At 36.0% G+C, this 27,627-nt stretch overlaps 1 protein-coding gene across 5 annotated transcripts in view; it reads right to left on the reverse strand.

Annotated features, from left to right (window-relative positions):
- Positions 1-2,149: 2,149 nt before the first annotated feature.
- The window catches only part of LOC138709504 (CDKN2A-interacting protein), a 62,688-nt gene continuing 37,210 nt past the window's right edge, over positions 2,150-27,627 (reverse strand). For 4 of the 5 annotated variants that reach the window (XM_069840318.1, XM_069840320.1, XM_069840322.1 and 1 more), the window contains exons 5-8: positions 19,144-19,270; positions 11,384-11,574; positions 8,492-8,677; positions 5,532-7,812 (exon numbers count right to left, since the gene is read on the reverse strand). In XM_069840318.1, coding sequence (XP_069696419.1) covers positions 7,596-7,812; positions 8,492-8,677; positions 11,384-11,574; positions 19,144-19,270 — 721 coding nt within the window. In that variant the 3' untranslated portion in view covers positions 5,532-7,595. Of the gene's footprint in view, positions 2,458-5,531; positions 7,813-8,491; positions 8,678-11,383; positions 11,575-19,143; positions 19,271-27,627 lie in introns of those variants that run through there. The other variant, XM_069840319.1, reaches the window with a different exon arrangement.

Consider the following 27,627-nt stretch of genomic DNA (forward strand, 5'->3'; position numbering starts at 1 on the left):
CCTCCGGACTTCACCGAAATTCACCGCAAAGGTTAAATATCAGTTCTAGCAGGGGTTTTTGACCCCATCACACACTGGAAATCCCAATTATCTTTTGACCACCTTACTTATCACCCAAAATATTCATTCCACTGAGTCTTATTCTGCCACACTGATCCATAAAGAAGGACTACAGTAAATGAAAAATTAAGTAAGATTCATCCTGTATATATATTTCAATGGATACCTAGTCATTGTGGTATACCTGGAAACAAGAAAGTCGATAATATTGCAAAACAGGCAACATATTCGCAACCAAGACCTCTTCAAGTGATATCTCTATCCAGTGCTTTTGCTTCAGTAAAGTCTCATTTTACAAACCTATGGATCAACAATTGGCTCTCTTCTGACAAAGGAAAAATTTTACAGTCTGTACAAAAGAAACCAAATGACCTGGAAATGTACAAAAACTTGCCCAGACATGTTCAAACATTTTAAACAAGAGCCAGAACAGGTCACATTGTCACTCAATTGTACCTACACCGATTTCACATTTCTGTCTGTGGTGTAATAATCATGATGAAGATCTGGAACATATTCTTCTATACTGTCCATCCATAATCCACAAAAGAAGTAAATTAAAATCATCAGTACCAGTTGCAGAAGACACAGCCCTGCAGTATATATTGACTACACCCCAACTCTGGCTACTAGCAAAAGGCATCTATAATGAACACCGATCAAAATACCCCTCATTTCTCGCGAAAAACAACAACTGAATAGACTACAGTGGACTATAGTGGACTTTACGTTGTCAGCAAACAGCTGTATACATTAAGAAGATTGATTGATTGATCCTGTATATCACTTAATACAACTAGGTTCAAATAAAGCAAAGTTTATTTGATGTATTTTGATATCTTTAGTCATAAATGTACTATATTCATTGATATTTTTTAAAATATAAGAGCATATGAGCATTTTTCTCGTTTCATAAATATTTACATGAGGCTATTTACATCTTTACAATAAACCTTATTTCTCTTAAACAAATTTTATATTATTTATAATTTTACAAGCTGAACTAAAGGGAGGGACTACTCATCCATTAGCACTGGTCAGCTTGATGAGTAAATGACTGAATTTGGTATAATTTTCCTCTATCCAATACCTAATTCCCTCTTTACCCTTTCCTATCCAGTCCTCTGACTGAACTCTTACTTTCTTCGACCCCGACGGCATTAGAGCATTCGAGGCCTAGGAGTTCATTTCCCTTTCCTTCCTCCTCTTTCTACTTTTCTGTTCCTAGTGCTGACCTGCTATGGCACTAAAATCGTCCTCCAGTGGCTTAAGGAGGGAAAGCTGGTGATCAACAAGATCTCCCAACTAGATCCAATGGACCCGTCGACCAACAGCAGGTGTGGTCCTCCAGACATTCTGGGAGATGTGTGTGGATGAAGTAGCCACCAAAACGTTAAAATATGGTGTTCACTTAAATCGGCTACAACTTGCCATTTAACCACTCCAATATGAAATGAGTACCATTAAGGTAAAATTATCCGGAGGTAAAATAGTCCCCCAATCGGATCTCCGGGCGGGGACTACTTTAATGGTACAGAATCAACCAAGAAATGGATTCGGAACACCTCAAAATCTGTGCTTCAGTGGCTGGCCATGATAATATCTTTGAAAAATATTGGAGTGCAAGAGGTCAAATGACTTTATTGTCAAACGCCTGGCATTAGAAAACAACAACAACAACAATAAACCTTTTTAGAAAAATAAGATAACACACTATGATGATGATGATGATGACATTGCCAAAAGACCAACAGTTAGTTGCCTAGCTGCAGAAGATACTACCTATATAGTCGAGAGCCTAATAGTTCAACTTGGTTTTTATGAGATTTTGGTCTCTTGTAAGATTCTGAAATTATATGGGGCTTTTCAGATTCTAGGCACTCAGTATCAGAGAAGGAGAAGTTCAATCTTTCCTTATCTGGGATCCATTTTCCGGATGGCTTAATGATAGGAAGAAAATTGCTATGCTTAACAGACCTTGTGGCTGAAGTCATGCTGTTCAGTGCACGCACACACATATGCGTGTCCATGCATGCGTACATGCACACATACACAAACATACGCACATATTTCCTATGTTACAAGAGGGGAAATAATATAAGAGACAATTTAATACGTTAGTGGTATATTTTACTATAATTAATTACAAAATACATATTGTGGTTTTGAATTAATTTGTATTATGATTATACAGAATCCAGCAAAAAATTCAGATACATTTGAAACTAACATAATTTCTGTAACTTTAAAAATTAAAGTTTTACTGATTTGCTGTATAGTATTCACGCAGAGTTCTGTGGACAGTTCTTATGTTTGATGAAGCACTCTTTCAACAGGCAGAACTTTACTTTTGGTGTCAAGGAAATCGCCACGAAGAGCAGGAGGTCCGCCTTCATTCTGTGGAAATTAAGATACCCGTCTATGATGCAACTGCTTGTATTTTGCACAATTTTTTTTAGTTGCATGCAATTTCAAATGTGGCATTGTGTACACAGCGAAAAGGACAGAACTGCACCTTCTGAAAGCGGCTTGAAAAGTTGGGATAGTTTTTGTGGCGCAACTTTATCACGTCAATGTACTTGAATACTACACACATGCTTGGTGAATGGAATAAATTTGAATCAAGACTATTTTGACTATGTATAGATTCTAATAATAAGTACAGAGTCGTCAATAATGTATGTATGTTATTATTTTCAAAATACGTGTCAAATCTAGCATGATGGTGTCAGTATTTATAACAGGGTGTCCACATTCTGAAAAGTCAATGGCAGTCAGGGAGAAATCAGGGAAGTTAAATTTGCTTGTGGAAAGTCGTGAATATCATTCTAATTCTTGAAAAGTCCGGAAAATTTTCCCAATGATGAAAATTGAGAGGAAAATTTTATGTTCTAACCAGTGGCGGCTGGTGGTTTGAAAATATGTTGGTGCACAATGGATATCGAAGAGGAGTTAAACATACTTTACTTTAAAGTTTAAAAGCTTGTATACTGAGGGCGTATACATATGAAGCTAATTTATATGCAATTAATAATAAAATGACTAAATACAAGCATACCTATTTATACAGAAAGTCCAAAAGTGGAAGGGGTCGTGGGCAGAGCTCTCTATATTGCGGTTTACCCTCATGAAAAACATTTGAGCACAGAATCTTCATCAGAATGCTACCAAGTACCAACTGCAACATTTTAATTCTAAAATTCAAATGCAGCTTTCGCAGGCTGTCGGGAGATAGCAGCACTTATTGTCAGAACGACAACTCTTAGAACTTTAAAGCAAAATACAAGCTCCTTTATGTATTGTGCCGCCTGTGTGCATGTAGATTGAGAAAGTAATATGCGACTGTTCGTTGCTCAAGCCGAATGAATACATTTTCCATGCTTATTACTTTGGACAAATGTCTAGTTGAAACAGATACTTTCCCGGTGAATTTAGTTTCTTCTGCACTGACATTGGTGTCCATGTCAGGGAGTGCGACAAACCGTTCTCAATGAGGAAAGCAGTAGACCACGCCTCTAACCCCCCTGTCCCCGCATTAGCCGAACATCTCTATAAACTACCTTCCGTAGGTTTTCAACGTCTTTGCAAACCAAGAGGCTCGGAGACTCCTGCAGACGTACAAAACAAGACGCCAGCTGCAGATAGTCATGAATGAAAATTGTAAAATAATATTATATTTTTAATAGTAACAAAGCCGGGAGATTAGTAACATTACTGGGGGTGTACAAACCTGCAACCCCCTAGAGAAGCCACCACTGGTTCTAACATACCGTAATTCTGGTTATAGTAGCATGGACACAGTTGGACTTCATGAGTTCTATTACTCATTTATTGGTAGGGGTGTAATATTTTTGGTATTAACAATATAATTATGCGAGATGTGTTAAAAACTTAATTTTATGCATGAAAAATGCAAATACCTTAATAAAAGTCCAAAACTAAGTAAAATATATACGCGAAATTGATAGAAATTTACGATATTACTCCATAATCACGATATTAAAAAAAAAAACAGGTTTAATGGAAAATTCACACGAAAAATTCTTTCTTACAAATAAAAAGTGAATTATCCCAACAGGTAATCGAAACCACTCTCTATCATTCATACAACATTTTTATAGAATGTTGAGTCCTTCTCATAGAACTCATGGAGAAAATTATTAACAACAGTGCAATGTTCAAAATTTGAAATCCATACTCTCACCCAACGTCTTTGTCCCCTCCATTCATTTCTTACTCTTCATCTAAAGTAGCACTCAACAGCTGAATCTACGAAAAATAAAGCTGTATATGGGTAGTTTTAATAAAGATATACCATGTAAATAGCGTGTTTGTGTAAACACTAAATGCAACCTTTTTTTTTTTTTATTCATTTCATTTTTCAAGTTGTACAACCAAGAAAATTGCGAATTCCATGCTATTATTGGCTTGTGCATAAATGAGATGCACAACAAAATGAATGCAATTTAAGTTGCATAACTGATGAATACCTTATGAAAGGTTTCAGATGAAATAACTGTTTCACCTTTATGACTAACAAACGGGCCCAAACAGTTTACTGGGCTTACTTCTTCACAAATGAACATGGTAAAGCAGTAACTCTCACTGTGGTACATTTTCGAGAAATCCTCTATTATATTCTTGCTCCCATACTTGCCGGATTTGCTTGCATATAGGCTACAGGTCATGTGTTATCTCGCGGAACCAAATGAATGCATATGCCATAGCTCAGAGTAAGAACCTTGTAGTGGGGGTAAGTGAGCTAGCTAGCTGCAAGTGGAACCACAGCAAGGGAGGGAAGCTTCTCAATGCATTTTCTTCTTCCTCTTAAGCGCAAGTAGGTTTCACAATTTATTGAATGGCCTATAATACAGGATAAGTTCACAGATCAATTTGGGGACATTGCATGGCCTCCAAGGTCTTCAGATCTGACTCCCCCTCATTTCTTTATGTCCGATTCATCAAAGAACTGTAAGTATTAGACCCAACCAGATATGATGGAAGTTCTAGAGAGAAGAATTCGAGAAAAGATGACTGTTGTATCATGGAAGTGCTACAGAAATAAAAGACTAACATAGTTAAAAAGATAATGTTTCACTTACAATGTAAGCCACTAAAAGGAAGTTGTTTTCAAGACAAAAGTTTACTGTGTATCTGCTCCCACACTTTGTGAGCATTTCTGACTTGCCTTTGCGGAAATATTTTACGAATTAGTGAACATAAAATGTGGCATTACTTTCTGCCAGACCCTGTACTTTATAAACATATACAATGTTAGGTTAGTTTCTTTCAAATTTACTGGATAATTAATCTTATGTTTTAAGTCTTGTTTGACTAGCAAATAAAGCAAAGTCTGGTCACAATATGACACAGTGTTGATATATGACAATTTCATTATAAAACATGATCAACTGAAACCCATTCTTGTTTATCTTAAGGATAAAAAGTATAATTGAAAATTATGACACAAATACAAATGGGAAATATTTAATGTTCTAAAAATGGTTGTGCATTCAGGCAGTTATCCGAGTACAGTATTCAATGCTATATGCAAAGTGTTCTTTCGTTTGTGTACAGCAACAAGCTCATCATCTGCAGCAAATCTGCATTCCTTGAAGGTTATACCACAGTATAAAGAAGATACAGTAGAGACAACTCTTGTCGGCACCTTTGATGTTGTTGGTACTAAAATCAAACTTAGGGAGGTGTAGTTCTCAATGAATCCAACCATGTCGCTAGTATCGGCAGCGCTAACAGCTGATTTTAGCGATCAGCTGTTCAAACATGCTAAACTTTCCGATGAAACTTTGTATTAACTGTTGTAATTACTCCTTTGTTCTGTAGTGATATTTGTGTCTTATTATGTAGGTCTAATGAAAATTCACTTTTTCTTTTCAAAATACATATAAAATTGCAGTGTTTATGATTGAAGTAAAACATAGACTACTATTAGCGAAGTGCTTACCGTTTTATTCTGTTTCTTCATATCCATTGCATTTCTTTCCATATAATGTTATTAGCTAGTCAACAAAATTTTATTATATCCATTGTTGACGTAACTTCATCGAAACGAATGTCATGATCTATGTAGCTAATGATTGAATATTACGTTACCAACATAAGCATCTACCAGTGACTTTAAAATTAGCGTTAATTAGTAAATATTTTCATGATGTTTATATACGGAAGTAATTATTATTATGATTATGTTGCCATTCCTTTGCCTCATGTCTTTCATATTGTTAAAAGATAAGTAATAAATCTTTTCAGTTAATATTAAATTATGCCAGCCTATCGCAGATGGAGATCCATCTGGTGGAGGTTCCAGACAATACACTCGGTTTCGTGACATGCACACTCAGAATTTGTTCCCACGAAATGGGCTAGTTGACCTTACTGTATTTTCTTTATACTGTGGTTATACTGGTGACAGACTACAGTACTAATCGCGATCAGGCCCGATTGCAATTACCGAAAATGTGGTGACACACTATATCCCGTCTGGTCAACAGCTGAATTACCATAGAGGAAAGAATTTTCTCTATGTACGTACGTATCTGTTTGTTTACCTCCTGGACAACACCTAAAGTTCATACTTTCTTTTGATGTTTGTTCATTGTTTTTTCCCTTTTTTTTTGTTGTTTCTTGCAGCTTGATAGAATTTATTTGTTAAAATTGTTATATGCTATACAATGTAAAATGATACAATTTATATAATTACTATTTATATTATTTTGAAAAGAGATTTTATAACCTATAAAATTTATATCATGCCAAAAATTTATATTATTTTGTAATAAAATATATTTTTAAAATCAACCCTAACCTCAACGATAGCGTCGTAATGGAGACTGAAATTGAAAATCTGAAAAAGAAATCAGTTCCAGTTTGTAATCCATTATTTATTGAAATGAAACATCTTCCAGCAGCCTTCTATTGCTCTCTATATATATGAAATATGAATAATTCGTCTGTCATTTGTTAATATACTTCTATTTACTTTTCTCACATCTGAATTAAATTTCTCCACTATGTCTAATAGTAGCCAAATTCATTTTCGTTTCTGTTTCATATAATACAATGGAAGGGGTTATAAAATTCCACAGCAGAAGCTATCACGACTTCCTAAATAATATAAATCAAAGTGATTCGAAATCAAAGATTACTAAAATGTTACTTTCGTCCACTGGGCCGTGCCTCAGCGTGATTATCTAGTTCTGGAAACAGGATTAAGCTCCTGATTGTGATCGGGACGGTGACACCCTACAAACCCGATCGTGATTAGTGACTGTAATCTGTCACCAGTATTACAAACATAAGAAAGTTGCAGGCAACGGGTCTACATTACATAGCAAAGACTGTAAACCTTCCCAAAGTCCTGGTTGCATAGCTCCTGGATGCCACTTCCTGTATGCTAATACTGGTTTGGATACGAGACAAAACAAAAAATGGCTTTCACTTGGCATGTTTTGCATGAATTGTATCACTTACATAAAAAATATGGTTAGGATTTAAAAAAAATGATGTGGAATCCATTACACTGATTCACTGGCTGGACCCGATTCATCATTGGTTGGATCTGATTCATTGGTTCGACCTGCTGGCGGAATAAGATCATATCTCTCAGTGGAGCCACCTTCTCTGAACAGTTCCTCCACTGTTTCCCACATGTCACGTTTCTTAAAAACCACTAAGTGTCTGTCATCCTTCTTCCCATAGCTCTTGGTCTTTAATTTCATGTGTGTTGCAATTCTGTAAAATGGACAACACACACACAGTGTAACTTGATGAGCAGAGAACACTTCTGAGAATGAACAGAGAACCTAAAATGTCGTTCGTATAAGCATGATTTATTTTACTTAGTTTTCGAATTACAGTTTTACTTCTGTGCTTAAAAAATTTCATGTTTGTCTACACGGGCAATGCCAAAATTGTTACAATACCCTCCATAGCTTCTATACTTGTCTCAAATGTTCCAGCTTTTATTATTATTTTAAACTCATTGTAAAAGATTAATTTTTTTGGTCCTACAGAATTATCTGTTACAGTAACCATTTGTTATTAATGGAAAAAAAATTCGATCTGGCGCCGAGGACTGAACCCGGGACCCCCAGTTCTACGCAATGAGAGCTCTAACCACTGAGCTTTGTCGAATTGCCTAAAATGTCTAACCTATCTGAAAAATGTATAAAACTTGTGAATTTTTAAAAAAGTTAGCTATATAAAACATGGCATATACAGTACATTATGGAAAATAGGTTAGCATGTAGCAAAGAGCTACTCTAAACAGCACAGATGTGTTTAACAGATGGCATAGGCTAAGTGTACTCCAGGAACAGAGGAAGTCGCATGAAGATTACTAACCTTTTTAAACAATTTAATTCTTATTGAAATTTATCAAGTACCTACCTATGCATTAAACAATACTTACTGATGCATTGTTTTCCTTTCATCATTGCTGAATTCAGAAGAAAAGACAAGATCGTACTGTGAATCACTGTTTGCAAAGTCCCGCATTAACTGCTGAACTTTTTCTCTGAACTGACGTTGATTTAAGCCACCAGACTTCGATCCTCCCAGCCCCAAGCCAGCTCTATTGACACGCTGTTGTTGAATACTGCCACACCAATCAAATAACACAACATTGAAGTAATAATAATAATAATAATAATAATAATAATAATAATAATAATAATAATAATAATAATATAATAATAATAATAACAATAATAATAATAGTCAAGCTGTAGTAATAGTAGCAGCAGCGGGGCTGACCTTAGGTGTGTGCAAGCAGAGCAACTGAACATGGTTGCCAGGCAACTGAAGTGCTGCCAATGGTGTGTCTATATAATAGTAGTGTGCAAAATGTGAACAACATTTCTTTTCCAAGACTTTTCATTTTTTACGGTTGCTAACACTGCTTATCACAACAATGATTCCTTCTAATTAGCACAGCTGCTTTTACATTGTTACAGTACATTTTAACTTCAGTTAGATGCAATCAGTTATTCTAGAAAGTTTCAAATAGCTTTTTTGTAGTGCAGTGAATATTTTTGAACGAAATTATATCCATCACTTTCGTTAGTGTTCATCATGGATATTACTCCAAAAAAAGAGAAGTAAGATTGTAATGCTCAGCATATTTCTATGACTCAGAGGAATATAGCTACAAAATGTGGAGTCAATATAGGCTGTGTCAACAAAATTCTTAAGAGGAATAACGAATTTGGCAGTATTCTTCTCAGTGTAAAGGCAAATGTGGTAGAAAGCGGAAAACAACAAAAGGATGACTCAGTTTTAGTGGGAATATCGAAAGAAGATCCAAGACTAACTTGTTTTAACTTAAGAGCAGAATTAGTCTATGCAGGTGTTCATATACACGGTTCTATGTTTTGCCATAGACATCTTGAATCTGGTTGAAAATCAATCCGGCCTCAATAGAATACACTTCTGACAGATGTTATGATGAAACAAAGACTGCATGGGCAAAGAAGTATGAAAAATGATCAGAAAATGAATGGTTGAATGTTAATTTTTTCAAATGAGTGCATTTTGCAAGGGCAACATTCTCGTTAAGTTCGAAAAAAAAAAGTGAGTGCTTATTCCAAAGCACATTGATCAGAGTGTAAAATATCCCATGAAATAAATATTTTGGGGTTCCTTTTCGATTCATGGGTCAGGACCACTTGTAGCAAAAATGGAATAATAAATTCAACTAAATACATTGATATTTTGGAAAAAAAGAATTGTGCCAACTCTGGAAATCTTTTTCCAAAGATTATGCGCACTGTTCAAAACATACAGAGGTGAGCCTGCCTGGAGAGAAATAAAAAATAGGTTGCAGCAGCCAAATTACTCTTCAAGGAACGATCACTCATATAAATTGAGGGAAAGAAGGCAGAGGACGGACACTGGAAAGTTTTCTTTTCTCAATCGTACTATCAGGGACTGGAATGCTTTACCTGCAGACTTACTAAAGGCTTTACCAACAACCAAAAATGTATTTAAAAATAGGCTTAAGGACCTTACTAATAGACGGTAATTATACACAGTACTTAAAGGGTGTAAATGATATTTTGTTATTGAAGTGTTATATCAGTGAAAAATTATGTTGTGTCAGTGAAGCTTTATAGTTTATAGTGGCAGTGCAAAGTATTTGAACAGTGAAATGTTTTTGAAGTGTTAGTGAAATCAGGATAGAATCAGTGAAATGTGTCGTAGTTCCAGTGCAGTGAGTGAGTTGACAGCGAAATGAGTGTAATGTTGAAAGGTACTTGTGCAGATATGAACACATCATACTCGTGGGTTTTAGTTCGAACTTAGGTTTAAAATACAAATTAGATTTATTTTAAATGTTATTTTAAGTGATCGTGCTTCATTTAATTTAGGATATTCCCTGTTATTATTACTATTATTATTATTATTATTATTATTATAAATTATTTTTAGTATTAATTATTAGTATTATTATTAATTGTATTTTTAATTAATAAGTTTATTATTGTCATTATTGAGTGTAATTAGTTACCTCTACCACCGGGTATATACCCATTGCAGTGTGAATAAATACATACAAATGGTAATGGAATTTTCCAGAAGGACCTTGCCACAAATAAAAACTAACCATGGAATGTAAAAAAAAAAAAAACACACGCACGCACGCGCACACACACACACACACGCGCACGCACGCGCGCGCACACACACACACACACACACACACACACACACACACACACACACACACACACACACACACACACCCCCCACACACCCCCCACACAATAAACTGTCTTGGCTGGCCAAGTGATTCACCTGACATCAATCCTATCCAAAATTTGTGGGAAATTTTTAGGGAACAATGAAAAAACTAGACTGCACGTCGAAGGAATGCATGATTTAAAGTTTGATACAAGTTTGGTTCAAAGACAGTGAAGTGAAGGAATTGTGTGGAAAACTTGTCAGATATATGCCGAATCATGTAAAAGAACTCATTAGAGCAAAAGGAGGACATATTCGACACTAATATTTGTTTCCAGAGGGTAGTAATAAACTACCTGTGAGTAATTGTATTTCTAACTGTGTTTACATTAATCTGCACACTACTGCCTGTGTCTATTCTCATCCTCTAGATTTGACATTCCTTATAAGCCATTACTGACTTAAAATTTTTAAAAACAATTGCAGTAGACATGAAAGGAGACTGAACTGAGGTTGTGTCTGTATCAAGTACAGGATTTCCTTACATTAATGTGAATGCATCCTTATTTTCTAGGTTCCAGATAAAACACAGCACTAAAGCCTTATTGTGCTTGACACATACCTTACTGGTTCTGAAATTCCTTGTGAATCTTTTCCAAGTCCTCCACCACTCCAACCCATTAATCTCAGCAACCTGCTGCCAACATTGTTGTCATTCACAGGAATATTCAGATCACTACACTCTGTTTCTGATTTAGGAACTGTACCAAGAGATTTATCAATGGTTGAGTCTGACAAGTATTTCACTTTGGCCTGCAAATAAAACATATGCGACAAATAGAAAAAAAAACTGGTATATCATGTATACATACATGAGGGGCGTATGCAAAGGGTGAGGTTACCGGGCTTGAAACCCCCGCCCCCTGAACTTTTTAAGAAAACACGACATATTTAAATTTGAGTATTTTTTTTATCGGTAACAGTTTTCCCTTCTCTAATTTTTCACTGTCAGAGTAACAAAATCTACATCGACATAAGGCATAGTCCTCCTACCCCTCCTTCAATATAATGCCTGTGCTTGGTGCTGCGGCATGTTCGAATTATAACAATGCTATCTTTATTATAGAGAGAACTACCATCTAGTACCGACCTTGTAGTAAAATGAAGCTGACACAATATGAAATTGAACGTGTTGTGAAACATATTGAAATCTTGTTTCAACAGTTCTGCAGTGCAGATGTTAAATATTGTGTACTGTCGCTTTTTAACTCATTTTAAGAGTGGTATTCACCTGTTAGTTTGAATTCTGACTTTATTGTGAAATGTTTGTTTCACATTTTGTGCATTTGACAGTTCATATTTTTAATATAAACTTCTTCTGTAAGTATAATAATTAGGGCTAGGATTTTGATGAAATTGTATTTTTTTTTCTAGTAAGCCAGAAACATAGCTGCTTTAGTATTTATATGTTATGTGATAAACTAAGTGTTTTAAGACATATCTGTTAGGGCATTTTTTTGCATTTTTTGCCTGTTTCAACTCATAAGAGCATTTTTTGTTTTATTCGATCGTTTTTTATGCATTTTCATTTAATTTTGGTCATAAATCCCCATTATTAATTTAAAATAATGTTTATTTCCTTTGATACTTTCTTTACATAATTTTGTCCATTAATACCATTATTTTGTATAATATTTTAATCGTTTTTCTACACAAATATTGTCATTTTAACACAGTACACTCCATGTAATGGATCAGTCCAACCACTCCTTCAATATAGACTCCTCTATACCTGCTAATTCCGGATAAGAGTGGCGTTGTGGTGGACTACATGGAAACTAAAAGTAAAGTAAATCCATGGCGCTACAGTCTATGAAGAGCCAAGACCAACCAGCTGACTGCTGACCTCAAGTCCACATGCTAACACAGAGGTGAACGATCATACATGGAAACTACATTAGGTAAATAATTAATGAAAGTGTACTACTTAGAAAAAATTATGTAAAATTTAATTTAATTATTACTCTAAATATTAAGTAGTATAAAACCTCTTTTCCTACTAAGCCAATTATGTAAGATCAATTTTTAGAGCATTTTAAGGGCATTTTTTTTTTAAGATTTTTAGGTCATAAATGCATTGTTTTTAGGACATTTTTTCATGATTTATAGTCATCAAAATCCTAGCCCTAGTAATAATGATAGAAGCATTTTTATCATAAAAGATTAAACAGAAGTTAAAATTTGTTAACATTTTCTTTTCAAAGATTTTATAAAGATACTGTAGCAGTATAACAATAATAATAATAATAATAATAATAATAATAATAATAATAATACACAAAATTTAAAATACCAATAATGTAAATTGTAAAAAATTTTAATAATGACCTCCCCACTTACCAAATTCTGCATATGCTACTGACATACACACATAAATAGAGACTGTTTCCAAAATACTAACAGAGATTGTAACAGATTGTAACAGAGTCTTTTCATAGTTAGGATATGCATATAGTTACACATTAGATCGAGAAACAACCATACCACCTCCTCCTCCAGCCTCGTTAGTGTTTAGAATCCTACCATCGCAAATTCCACTGCACAACAGCTGTGCATATGTGCTGCACATGTGTATATGTGCATACACATATAAACATGTATAAACGAAAATAATAACAGAATAACTCTTCTCGGTTCTCAGCCAGGTGAGTTGGAAATTAGCTTCCAAGCTTTCGACGGCTAGCTCTGCCATCTTCTTCAGGGACGAAGTGATGTGGGACCACGTCTAGCCGGTATATATGCAAAAGTAGGGCTTCCCGCTGCGGGCCAATCAGGAGCTAGTTCCTAGTCCCGACCGCCAGGCGCATTCTGGTTGGTGGACATGGCAGCCAATCAGGAGCTACTTGCTGGTCCCGACTGTCTGCCGTGTGCTGGTGGTCTAAGCGTATTGATGGCAGGTTTCCATGCCGTACTCAGCTGTAGACCCCGTCTGTGTTGAAATTATTGCCATCTAGCTGGATTTCGATGGCTTCCTTGATAACCAAGTCCCAGTAACCTGATGTCTTGTCCAAGATGGTGGTGGCACTGAAATCTATCTTGTGGCCAGTTTCTAGGCTGTGTTGGGCTACTGCAGACTAATCAGGATAATATAGTCTTATGCTGCGTTGATGTTCCTTGCAGCATTCCATAATGGTGCGTCCCGTCTGCCCGATGTAGCATTTCCCACACTCACAAGGTATTTTGTAGACCCCAGGTGTCCTAAGACCAAGGTCGTCCTTAACTGGTCTCAGCAAGTTCTGGATCTTATTACCCTGATAAGTCTGCAGTAGCCCAACACAGCAAAATAGATTTCGGCACCACCACCATCTTGGACAAGACATCAGGTTACTGGGACTTGGTTATCAAGGAAGCCATCGAAATCCAGCAATAATTTCAACAGAGACGGGGGTCTACAGCTGAGTACAGCATGGAAACCTGCCATCAATACGCTTAGACAACCAGCACATGGCAGACAGTTGGGACCAGTAAGTAGCTCCTGACTGGCTGCCGCATCCACCAACCAGAATGTGCCTGGCGGTCGGGACTAGGAGCTAGCTCCTGATTGGCCCGCAGCGGGAAGCCCTACTTTTGCATATATACTGCCTAGACGTGGTCCCACATCACTTCATCCCTGAAGAAGATGGCAGAGCTAGCTGTCGAAAGCTTGGAAGCTAATCTCCAACTCACCTGGCTGAGAACCCGAGAAGAGTTATTCTATATCAAACGCCGAGAAAGCCTCAAATCATACAAAAGAATAACAAACAGTTAAACGAGTAGAAAAATAAAATTTAAAAAAATCCAAAAATATTTACATATCTTAAAGATACCATTTCCAAAATCAAATCCTTTGAATAAAAAACAGCCAAAAATGGCATGCCACATAAAGCAAAATTAGAGATACATACACACATTGAAGTTAAAGGTATTTGAAAGGTACACACACACACAGTGTAGCATTTGGATGATGAGACTGGTGTTGCGGCTACCATTTACAAAAAGTGAATTTAAATCCTGAGAGGAAATGCTTTGCCACTATTTCAGAATGTATTGAGAGCTTAATTACATGTCTCTCTTGTGTATGTATCACGAAGCAAGAACAGAACAGAAAGTGGATCATCAAATTTTGTGTTTAAGTGGCCAAAAGTGCCTCAGCAAAGTTTCGAATGATAAAGCAAGAGTACCACTGAAATAAATTTCTCGTACGAGTGTTAGTGGCATAACCATTTCCACTATGGAAAGAATAATTAGGGTCCACACCTGTGGAGTAACGGCTAGAGTGTCTGGCCACAAAATCAGGTGACTTGGGTTCGAATCCCGGTCAGGGCAAGTTACCTGGTTGAGGCTTTTTCTTGGGTTTTCCCTCAACCCAATATCAGCAAATGCTGGGTAACTATCAGTGCTGAACCCTGGATTCATTTCACAAGCTAATAATAGTCACTTAGCTTTCTTAAAATCTTGAGTTATTATTTTCAGATGATTTTCTTGTTAACACACAGTTTCTTTGAAATGATTCAGTGTTTTGCATATTGGTTGTTGGTTATTTCTTGCACCTTTGCAATCAATTCCGGCATTAAAATTGTTTTGCCATGTTCATCTCCTAATGATTTCTTTTTTTTCTGGGGGGGGGGCAGTTACAACGCTGTATCAACATCTCAGGTTATTTAGCATTTGAATGAAGTGAAGGTGATAATGCCGGTGAAATGAATCTGGAGTCCAGCACCGATAGTTACCCAGCATTTGCTCATGTTGGGTTGAGGGAAAACCCAAGAAAAAACCTCAACCAGGTAACTTGCCCCGACCGGGATTCGAACCTGGGCCACCTAGTTTTGCGGTCAGATGCGCTAACCGTTACTCCACAGACGTGTACGCTATATAGATATACTTCCTAAATTTCCTTCTGTGCTTATCTGCCTGCCTGTCTTCCTCCTATCCTTCAGCTCACTATCTGCCATCAGAGTGAGGGAAAGGGGAATTCTGTTTACTTGCAATGTCGCACTTTGGCTCTGTAAATTCCATGTGCTTCATTATAAACGTCACAAATTGTATCTTTCTTTGCAACCATAATACTGAACTGACATTTCAAGAGTTTTTGTTTCAGATGAAAGTTTTATTTCGGCATACTGTCATATGCTAACAATTTTCTGCATATAATAAAAAACATATTATTACTAATTATTAATATAGATATAACAATTAATAATATAGAAATTATAATCCACGAAAACATTTATAATAAACAAAATGAAATTATAAATTCAGTAACAATCAACCAGCAAATTTAATCACAATTATACTAGCTTCTTATCTATTGCTGGTATAATTTTATCTTCAATTTCTATACTAAGTTTAATATTATGTACATTTATGACTTAATACTTCAGAACCAACAATTATTGTTAAAAGAAACTCATTCTTCACAAAAGTACTGTATGAGTGACTATGATTTATAACAGTGTATCCTCAGGTGGTAGTAGTAGACAAACTTTACGAAATTTCTGAGGTATTCCTCTATGTATGTTCCTTATTTCGGGCTTCCAAACCGTTACTGTAAAATATATCACGACTGAGTAAGCTACAAGATATTTCTATGGGGTGAGTATGGGGAACATCAAGAGGATTATTTTCTCTAGATACAAACTGAACATTATCTTGTATCAACCAGTCACGAAAGATTTGCACATAATGGTAATATGCCAGAAGATAATTTTATTATTATTACGTTTGTTAATGATCTTTGCATGAATATTTTGGCATCAAGATCTTCTCTCATTCAACCAACAAAAGCCTGTGCACACCAGCTGAAGAAATGGCACACACCATTCTTTAAATTTGACTTTACTTTTGTAACAGACATCTTTAGGAGCAATTTCTAAAATAGCAGTGTAAAAACTATCAATACTGTTCATTGACAATGAATACAGTGACGTGACAGTAGCATGAACTCAGCAGTGACTAATGACTATGCTGTACTGAGATATTAACATATGAAAGTATTGATGATACAGTTAACATCATAAGAGAATATGTTGTTGTTTTCTAATGCCAGGCGTTTGACAATAAAGTCATTTCACCCCTTGCACTCCAATATTTTTCAAAGATATTATCATGGCCAGCCACTGAAGCACAGATTTTGAGGTGTTCCGAATCCATTTCTTGGTTTGAGTTGCACAACGGGCAGTTAGGGGACTGATATATTCCAATTCTATGCAGGTGTTTGGCCAAACAATCATGGCCTGTTGCCAATCTAAATGCAGCTACAGACGATTTTCGTGGTAAATCGGGAATTAACTGTGGATTTTGATGCAGAGAGTTCCATTTTTTCCCTTGGGATTGTGTTATCAAATTTTGTTTGTTGAAGTCTAAGTATGTAGATTTAATAAATCTTTTCATAGAGTAATACGTAGATTTAGTAACAGGTCTGTATTCATAAGAGAATATAATTCGTAGAACAGTATGTAACTAGAGAAATTTTGTGCAAGTTACATACGTAGAAAATACAAGAGTAAACAAGAGATCCAGGGAAAATTGTTTAGACTGACAAAAGCAAGTTCAGCAAATGAAAATACTGTACTACAAGGGGTAATAAGTTGTTACCTTCAGCTATTAATGTTTTTATTTTTTATTTTAGTGGGGTATTTTATCAACAGCTTAGGTTATTTAGCGTCTGAATGAGATGAAGGTGCTAATGCCGGTGAAATGAGTCCGGGGTCCAGCACCGAAAGTTACCCAGCATTTGCTCATATTGGGTTGAGGGAAAACCCCGGAAAAAACCTCAACCAGGTAACTTGCCCCGACCGGGAATCGAACCCGGGCCACCTGGTTTCCCAGCCAGACGCGCTAACCGTTACTCCACAGGTGTGGACGCTATTAATGTTCGTCATGTTTGCACTGTAATGTTCACGTTACTGTATTCTAAAGTATATGAATACTTCATCATCCATAACGATTTTTATTGGTTATTTTACGCTTTTTCAACTGCTATGGTTATCTAGCATCTGAATGAGATGAAGATGATAATGACAGTGAAATGAGTCCAGAGTTCAGTGCCAAATGTTACCCAGCATTTGCTTTTAATGGATTAAGGGGAAAACCCCAGAAAAAAACTCAACCAGGTAACTTGTTCCAACCAGGATTTGGACCTGGGTCCACTTGTTTCATGGTCAGGCACGTTAACCATTACTCCAAGGCAGTGGATTCCATGATAATGATTCTATTATTGATGAAATGACGTATTAAAGCGAGGCAGGATCTAGAAATTAGAGCAAGCTGGCCTCTGTGTACTTCGGAACCTTCCTTCTCTTTCCAAATTTCAGACTATTTTGCTTTGGTTCCCAGTGTATGGTCATATGCGAAACACTAAATCTTCGACCTAACTTTTTTTAAGTTCCAAATATATATGTAATTTAGTTGATATGTAAATAAATTAAGGTGATATGTAATTAATTAATGTGATATGTAATTACTTAAATTGGTAATAGTTGGGTGAAATAGAAGTACTTATAAGTTAGATTTACTTTTGCTTATCGTAGGCATTATTATAGAATAGTTTTTATTTATAGTCCTAGGTTTATTGCATCTACTATTTATAGATTTACGTTTATTTTATTTTATTTCATTTACGTTTATTTTATTTTATGTAATTGTATTATTGTATATTATATATCACTGCCACCGGGTGTATACCCAATTGTAGTGTTAATAAATACATACATATTTTCGGCAGTTTTAAAAAGTCTGTTTAAATTTGTAATTGCTTTGGACAGCCACTTTCTGGTAGATTTATGCATGATATTCTTTCTTCACATTCAAAATAGCCTTAAATTGCTGCTCTAGACAGATCTCTATGGCTAAGAATGTAAATTTCCTTCTTTGGTAACTAACTAGATCATAAATAATTCTTCGCACTTCCATTGGTAAGCCATTTTTGATAGCGCAATCAATCGTGTTATTTACTTATCACGGGAACAAGAAAACATTCCTCCCTACATAATTTTTTATCCAATGAATTTGAAATGTGAATATGATTTTGCCTGTAGACTTTTGTTACATGGGAAGGCAGCAGAAGCAGCAGCAGCAGTAGTAGTAGTAGTAGTAGTAGTAGTAGTAGTAGTAGTAGTAGTAGTAGTAGTAGTAGTAGTAGGTCACTGGGGTACAAGTGGAATTCATGATCTGGAAGCGTGGGTTCGAATCTCGCTTGGACTGGTTACCTGGTTGGATTCCCCCCCCCCCCCCGAGATTTTCCCCAACTGTAAGAGAAATACTTGGTAATCTCATGGCAAATCTTCGTGTTGAAAGTTAAAAATAATAATTCGGTTAAAACTGAATAAACGTGAAAATACATACCTTAATTGTGTAGCAAACTTCCTTCAGTTTACTTAATGCAATGTCAGCTGCTACTTTTCGAGCCATTGTTTTGCTTCTAGCTCGAGCCGATCCTACTACCTTCTCATTTACGGAAATGCAGCATTCACTGAAAAGAATTAACACACAACCTATGACAACAAAAGCATGTAACTCACCAGTTGGCACAAAGAGATCACCTTTTAATAAATCTAGTTCTTCATATGAGAGAAAATGGATCTTTTGATTTGAAACGTCTATGTTGAGATACAAGAGAAGAACTGTAACATTTTGACATGAAAAGTTTACTCTGAGGTCACTCGTGGTACCATAGAAACAGAAGTGTAGATTATTTTCCATGCAGTCTGTCTCACTCCATTCTCTCCATAGCTTCTAAGTTTTCCACACAATAACCATGAAAATAATGTGCATCTGGGTTATTGTATTGTATTGTATTTATTAACATTCCATGGTATTCATACAATGCTTCACAGCTAGAATATTGAACAAGTCAAAAAACTTAATACTATTATAAAGTCTTAATTTATAGTCACAGTCTAGATGAAATTTATATAGACGAGATTTACAATATAGTCTACTAGTACAACACAAAGTTTTAGTATCAATTTCATGAAGTGTTATTGAATGTCATGAATTCACCTACAGAATAGAAGGCGTGAGAAATTAGGTACTTCTTTAATTTGGCCCTAAATAATCTTATGTTTTGAGTTTCATTTTTTATATCGATAGGGAGGCTATTAAAAATTTTTACTGCCATATAACGCACTCCTTTTTGATAGCACGATAGACTTGCTGATGGAGTATGAAAGTCATTTTTGACGTGTATTTATGCTATGAACTGTTGAATTAGTTACGAAGTTTTCATGATTACACATGTGGAAGATTATTAATGAAAAAATATACTGACAAGCCATGGGCAATATTTGTAGTTTTTTTGAAAATAGTCCTACATGATTCCCTAGATTTCGCACCTACTATTATTCTAATTACTCATTTTTTGTAATAGGAATATACTGTTATATATCTGTGGAATTTCCCCAGAATATTATTTCAAAACTCACTACCGAGTGGTATGCAAAGTATATTGTTTTTAAGGTATTGATATTTACTATCTTTTGCATAGATCTAATTGCAAAACATTCTGAATTTAGTTTGGGGGTAATTTCTTTAATATGATGTTTCCAATTTAACACATTATTTATACAGAGTGGAAGTGAAATAGACTTACAGATTGAAAGGGACGATTGGGTACATTTAAATTAATGGAAAACCTACATTGCATTTTGTCATTAAATGCACGGTTAATTAGAAAATTAGGTTAGAAGTTTCAGCAGCCTGGCAACATCGCCGCTAACACAGTCCCCTTTCTTCTTGTAATACTGATGTAAGAGGTCAACGAACTCAGCCTTCTGCCTCTCTCTCTGGCTACAACATTGCAATCTAGTTGCACCATTCTGTGGTTTTAAAATTAAATTTACACGAAAACCGTCCATGCTATTGAAATACGCCAAGGGGATAAATGATTCTTTATTAGATTTTCTATGAATATGGACAAAAATCACGATCCTACTCGCAATAGTTGTCAAATAAAAGGGTGTTTTGCAACAAAAAAAAAACAACAAACAACTAGTTCAGAGTATATAAATTATGAAATACATGTGCAACATCACACATGTTGCAATGCGAAAGGACAGGGAACCTTTAAATCTGTGGATTAAGAATTCACGGCGTCTCTCCTGGCGGTCTTCACCTGCCTTGTCATCCAACAACAGATGACAGAGTCTTCTCGACTCCTCCTGCACTGCAAAATGACAGTTCATTTCAATGTGCAGATCTACACCAGCCATCTTCTCCTCATCTCGTCCCGTGATCATTTTGATCACATTTCCATACCCCTCGTGTATGTGGTACCTAAGAGGTTACGTCCATTTTCGGTTTTCACCTTCAAAATTTTCTAGAGCTCCTTCAGTGGAGCAGCGTAACCCGGAGTGAGACTAGTGGCCAACAGGCTTGGAGCTCACATATTTAGTTTCTTAGAGCCCCCAACCCCTTGCAAGGAAGCGTTGCGTACCTTTTAAATTTGTCCTCCCAATTCTCCTCTTTTTTTCGATTTTTCGAAAAAAAAAAAAAAAAAGTACCACTTTTAATATATAAAACTTCAATTTGTTTAGCAATCTATCCTGATCTACACCTCTGATTATGTTTCTGGTTGATATATTTATCAGGTAGTACAGCCCTCTGCAAAAAAGTAGATAGATTAAGAGCGAGTTACTCATCACTACTGGCTGGGTGGCACAGGTCAGGCTGCGCAGTCATAACACCTAACACTTCCTTCTTATCATGTCGCGGTACACTCCATCTTAAAACACAATATTCTTCCACACGTCCTGTTACTAACCACTACGTCTGTTGACTAAACAATGTCATGATGGCTTATATTTCCTTGACATGAGTGTCCCTCAGCTACGAGCATAGATATTATTTTCATTCTTCCTCTTCCCTCCTCCCCTCCTATGCACATTTGTGATTAAATTTCTTTCTTATGACGCAACACACAGCTCACTCACTAGCTAAACAACCAAGGACAGGGGCCATTAACACTGAATCGAGCTGTACATCTCACTTGACGATATGTGTCAGACGAACAATTGTTTGTATGCATCTGAAATCTGAATATGTAGCTAGTCACCGATGTAAGGGGAAGAAATTGGCTATCCTACCCATTATCTCCTGGCTTAGTTGCCTCATGAGTGACGCCTTATTGGTGTTACTTACGATTATGAGGTTCTAACCTATCTTCAAAGTTGACTAAACAACAACAGTCAAATGCTTTAGCCAAATCACAAAATATTTCTCCAACATATAATTTCGAATTTGAGGAATTCAGTATTTCATCTAACAAACTAAAAGCTGCATTCCCGGGTAGCTCAGTTGGTAGTGTTGGTACGTTAAACCAAAGGTCCCGGGTTCGATGCCCGGCCCCGGAACAATTCTTCCTTCGAAATTATTCAAATCAACTTCACAGTGAGTTATACCTGAAATCTTGATTTGCATAATACACGTCACTGTTCGTTAACAGAAAACCACAATTTAAATCACACGGAGTTAGTGTGCACTCGAAGTTGGTTGCTTGACCGCTGTCAGCCCACTTTGAGTTCTGTGGATATAGAGGGAAAAATTGATCGGTGTCGGGTAGAGTTCCTGGGTAACTCAGTTGGTACGTTAAACCAAAGGTCCCGGGTTCGATGCCCGGCCCCGGAACAATTCTTCCTTCGAAATTATTCAAATCAACTTCACAGGGAGTTATACCTGAAATCTTGATTTGCATAATACACGTCACTGTTCGTTAACAGAAAACCACAATTTAAGTCACACAGAGTTAGTGTGCACTCGAAGTTGGTTGCTTGACCGTTGTCAGCCCACTTTGAGTTCTGTGGATATAGAGGGAAAAATTGATCGGTGTCGGGTAGAGTTCCTGGGTAACTCAGTTGGTACGTTAAACCAAAGGTCCCGGGTTCGATGCCCGGCCCCGGAACAATTTTTCCCTCGAAATTATTTAAAAGCTGCATTGTCTTTCGTTTTTTATTTTCCTAATTCAATCTGTTCTAGAACTATTATACTATTGGATTTCAAATATTGATATACTCTATAGTACATGACTTTTTTAAACTTTCATAAAAATTAATAGTGATACATCCATGTAATTAGCAATAGTAAATTTATCTTCCTTTTGCACTTGGTTGACTATTTAAACCTTTCTAGGAAAATACCATTTATAGGAGAAGAAATTATTTCAGAAAAGGCTTTGAGAACTTTACTTAGTATTTAATCACATTCAGAGGAGTTTTTTTATATAGATGTTTATTAGAGGTAAGAGAACTTGCTAAGCTGACATGGTAATAATGTAACTACCTCTTCAAGAATTAGGTGGGATAATGAACCAGTTCAGAATTGGATGTTGGAGCATTAGATCATTGTTTCAGAGAGACCAGAAAATTCTTAATGAATTGTAAAAGTCCACACCTGTGGAGTAACGGTTAGAGTGTCTAGCCGCGAAACCAGGTGGCCCGGGTTCGATTCCCGGTCGGGGCAAGTTACCTGGTTAAGGTTTTTTCCGGGGTTTTCCCTCAATCCAATATGCAAATGCTGGGTAACTTTCGGTGTTGGACCCCGGACTCATTTCACCGGCATTATCACCTTCATCTCATTCAGACGCTAAATAACCTAGATGTTGATAAAGCGTCGTAAAATAACCTACTAGAAAAAATTGTAAAAACATCAGTAAATGTATGTGCACGATCTGAAATAAAGAAGAAAGAGAAAAGGATGGTTCAATATGAGGATTATTTATTTTTATAATATACTAGAGTCCACGGCAATTCGGAAGGCGGGTTGTCTGCTAGGGTTTGCGTCGAGAGAGACAGATAGAGAGAGCAAGGCAGCATACAACATTGCCACATCGTACTTCACGAGCACGTGCAATACAAATAGCGCAGGAGAGAATTTAAATTTTGAAAAGACAATAATGACCTTAGCCATTGATTACTGTAAGCATGACACCAAACAAACCCTCTTTCCTTCACTAACAATATTCTTTGCACGGTTCTCAATCCCACATCACATGTTTCTGCAGTCGTTTCCTGCACGTTGGCAACGTTGCTGCCAGCATCAAGATGACCGGCAGCGTTCTGCTCGTTAACGTTTTTATAATAATTATACACCTTAAACACTATTTTCCGCGCCTGCTTGTGTAATACTTGTGTTTTTACAGTCTCTTCTTCCATTTATTTATCTTACATACACATAGTAAATGTTAGTTTTACTTATTCAATGTATTGAAACACTCGCACGTGAACGAACGAACTCAGGAAGTGCTTGTTATAGACTGATTCTGATTGGTTCTCCTGTTCAAGCTTGTGACGTCACATGCCATACAGGCTACGGCGCATCTAGTGGCCACCCGCCTTCCGAATTGCCGTCTAGTCTAGCATGGGTCAATATCAGGAAAGAAAGACAGGATTGTTGCTACATAATAAGTACACAAAGCATTATACATTCATCTGGAAAATTGTTTGTTAAAATAAAAACAGAAAAGGAGGCAATGAACAATAATGGTGAGATATTAGTACAAGAAGATAAAAACAGCTCCTTCACATGCCATGAAAGCACTTGGGGGGCATGGAAGTAGAGCCCCATGCTTTCTTGACCTCGGCACTAGAATGAGGTGTAGTCGATAGAGCTCTGCATTTCAATAAAATCAGCCACTCGAGGGTCGTGGTATTCCTGTGGATGGTCTCTCGGTCCAGCAACAGGCTGGCTGCTGCATGTACCGACTTTGCAGAAAGCAAAACATCCAAACAACGCTCATGGTTGACCAGTCGTTCTTGGTCATTTGAAGCATATCATAGGTTGAAAACTGTCAACTCCTGATAATTCGCGATCTATATTTTTTTTTTCAATTTCACTCTATTTACAATCTCTCCTTCCCTTTTAAGAAATATGCGAACTAAAATCAGAAAAAAATAAATAAACAGTCCTCTAAGAAACAAAAAGAGAGGACATTATTTTTGTTAAACCAAAGTACCTTATAATATTTTGTAAAACTTGTATTTCTTGTTTTAGATTATATTCCACTCCAGTACTGCATAAATACTTTTTAGTTATTATTTAACAATGCTCTATCAATTTCTCAAATTATTATTTAACAATGCTCAATCAATTACTCGAATATTTAGCATCAGTGGAATTGGTAATAGCGAGATGAGGCCGAGAATTCGCCACAGATTACCTGACATGCGCCTTACAGTTGGGAAAAACCTCAGGGGGTGGGGGACCCAAAGAGGTAATCAGCCCAAGCGGGAATCGAACCCACACCTCGCGTAGCTCCAGATTGGCAGGCAAGCACTTAAGCTGACTGAGCTACACTGGTGACTCTGTATAATATTATGTTTCAAATGTTTTGCACTGTTTCACATTTTGTACTTTATTTTGAAGTGCATTTTAGTAATTAAAACCGTTAGAGAGAACTTGAGATAAAAAAAATTGTGGATAATTTGCGGATGTTCGTGCATTTATTACCGCGAATTATCGAAAGTCGACTGTATCTAATAATTCGATAATTAATGATATGTTAAAAAACTAAAGCATAAAAATTACTATAATATTCATCAGGGCGGCTCTACAATAGGAACTGCAGAGCTGCAGAACCACCATTTAAATGGGCCTGAAAAAATTAAAAATGTAAAACGTGATTCTATGCAATCTAGTTCATTGTTTCATTTATTTTTCTTATTCATTCTCCTTCGATTCGAGATTTTACTGTCTGTAGGAGCCTTGAACTGCTCGAGAATTTTAGCTGTAGTGTACTTTTCGGATCTGTGATCGGCAGTTCCTGAAGCTCAACGTAGGGTAGTCGGCAGCAGAAAACTGGTTTTCTTCACCGTCCCATAAGACTGCATTAGAGCTGCAACCGAAGCAGCTCTCTCCGAATATACAAAAGAACCGCCAACACCCTTCTCTTTTTATGACCTGCGTTAGAACACATAGGCTTCTGGATTACTGTATATCATATAGTATACAGTTCCAGTGTGTTATAGTACTGTGGGTGGTGTGATGTGATTAGTCAGTGTGTCTAAGGAAATATTTTATATTAAAAATGAATTAAATGAAAACCTAATCAACCAACCCTTTTCGAAATTAAAAGAGAAATTGCACGTTAACTTAAGAAATTAGGACGTCCTACACAAAATTTAAATATTGAAATTTCTGGAAAAAGTCGAGGAAATCATGTAGGCTAGAGGAGAAAATACATGGACAAATACAGGAGTGAAGGATTTATTTAATTTGACTTAAACTAGAAAAGCATGTGGGGCACATCTCCACTACGTGACTAGTTGTACCAGGTGGAGAGGTGTAGCGCACGGATGGTTGGAGTACAATTTCAGGTGCACAGTCAACTTCGAGAAGGCGCTGTAATTACACGTGTCATCCAATTTAGATGCAATAAACAGCATGTGTTTGCTAAATACACTATTTTTCATGCAGAACTGCCAGCCTTTGTAACCGCGGGTTGCTACTGATATTCATACATTAAACATACAAACTGTGCACATGACTCAAGTCTACTTTGAAAAATCTTGTCAAAACATGTGGGAGAACTTGGAATTTCATTAACTCATCACTAACACCAAGGAAAACATGACTACTTGAAAAGAATTTTAAACATAAAAATCACCACAATTTCACAACAGAACAATATATAAATAATCAAAGGAACAGTGCTAAAATTAGTGACAAAGTTTCTAAACATATTTACCATATGGTAATGCAGAATTCCTGCACGAAAATATCATACTTCAGTACATCATTGTAATATAAATAGAACTGACATATATTCGCATTTCTTGAGCTTATAGCTTGAAGAAATATTTTGTATATACTGCAAAATGCACTTTAATTTTGTCAGACTTTAAAATAAACATAAAACTAAATCAAATGTGTCACAATGTACTTCAGACCTATCATCATTATCTGATCCAATTTTATGCTGCTTATTCTGTTGCAATATCAACGCACCTTAGCTATGCTTTCACAGCCAAAATGGATTTACTTATGGATTTTCCTTTGCAGAATATTGTTTTTCATATAGAGGACATGTTTTTTCTACGATTACCTACATGGAGTTCTTCTATTTTTTAGAATGTCTTCGGAGTTTTTCTTGTGCAGAAGCGAATTCTGTTGTTATACGCATGAAACATTTCTGTTCTTGCAGTCTTCTTTTCTCTGTTGTGAGAAACGCTGAACAATTATTTCAGAATTATATACATACCAAAATTAATTTAATGAATGATTCATAGAAACAATAAATGTTTATTTGAAATTAATACATGCCTCATAAAATAATAATAATAATAATAATAATAATATATCAATACAGATAATTAGACTACAACATTTCACAGTTCGAAATTACACTAAAATTTTATTAAAACATTTTAATTCAAATATTACCCCGTTTCCCTCTCCACCCACCAGAATAAACTATGCCTCGATACTATAAATATAAAACAAATTTCGTGCATTATGATATATTATTACATTACAGTAAAATATTATATGTCACAAAATTAAGCACAGAAGCAAATGGCAGTTTGAAAAGTTACCTTTCCAAACTCAATTTATATTTTAAAAGTGTTATTTTAACACTACTTACCTAGACAGTAAACACATATTTAAAAAAAATGCGTAGTGATGTAAACATACAGGACGCCTACAAGATAAAATAAATTACGAAAAAAAATCTTGCTATTTCCTTTAAATACTTTCATGTAAATATAAATATATCTTTATAAATAGCTGAAATTATTTTTAAAATTCATAATGACACACGCTGGTAAACGGTGATAGCATATTCTTCACAGAGAAATCAGCTCTTCAAAATTACAAATGTTTTCATTCTTGAAGTCC

This window comes from Periplaneta americana, chromosome 11 (assembly GCF_040183065.1).
Source record: "Periplaneta americana isolate PAMFEO1 chromosome 11, P.americana_PAMFEO1_priV1, whole genome shotgun sequence".
NCBI lineage: Eukaryota > Metazoa > Arthropoda > Insecta > Blattodea > Blattidae > Periplaneta > Periplaneta americana.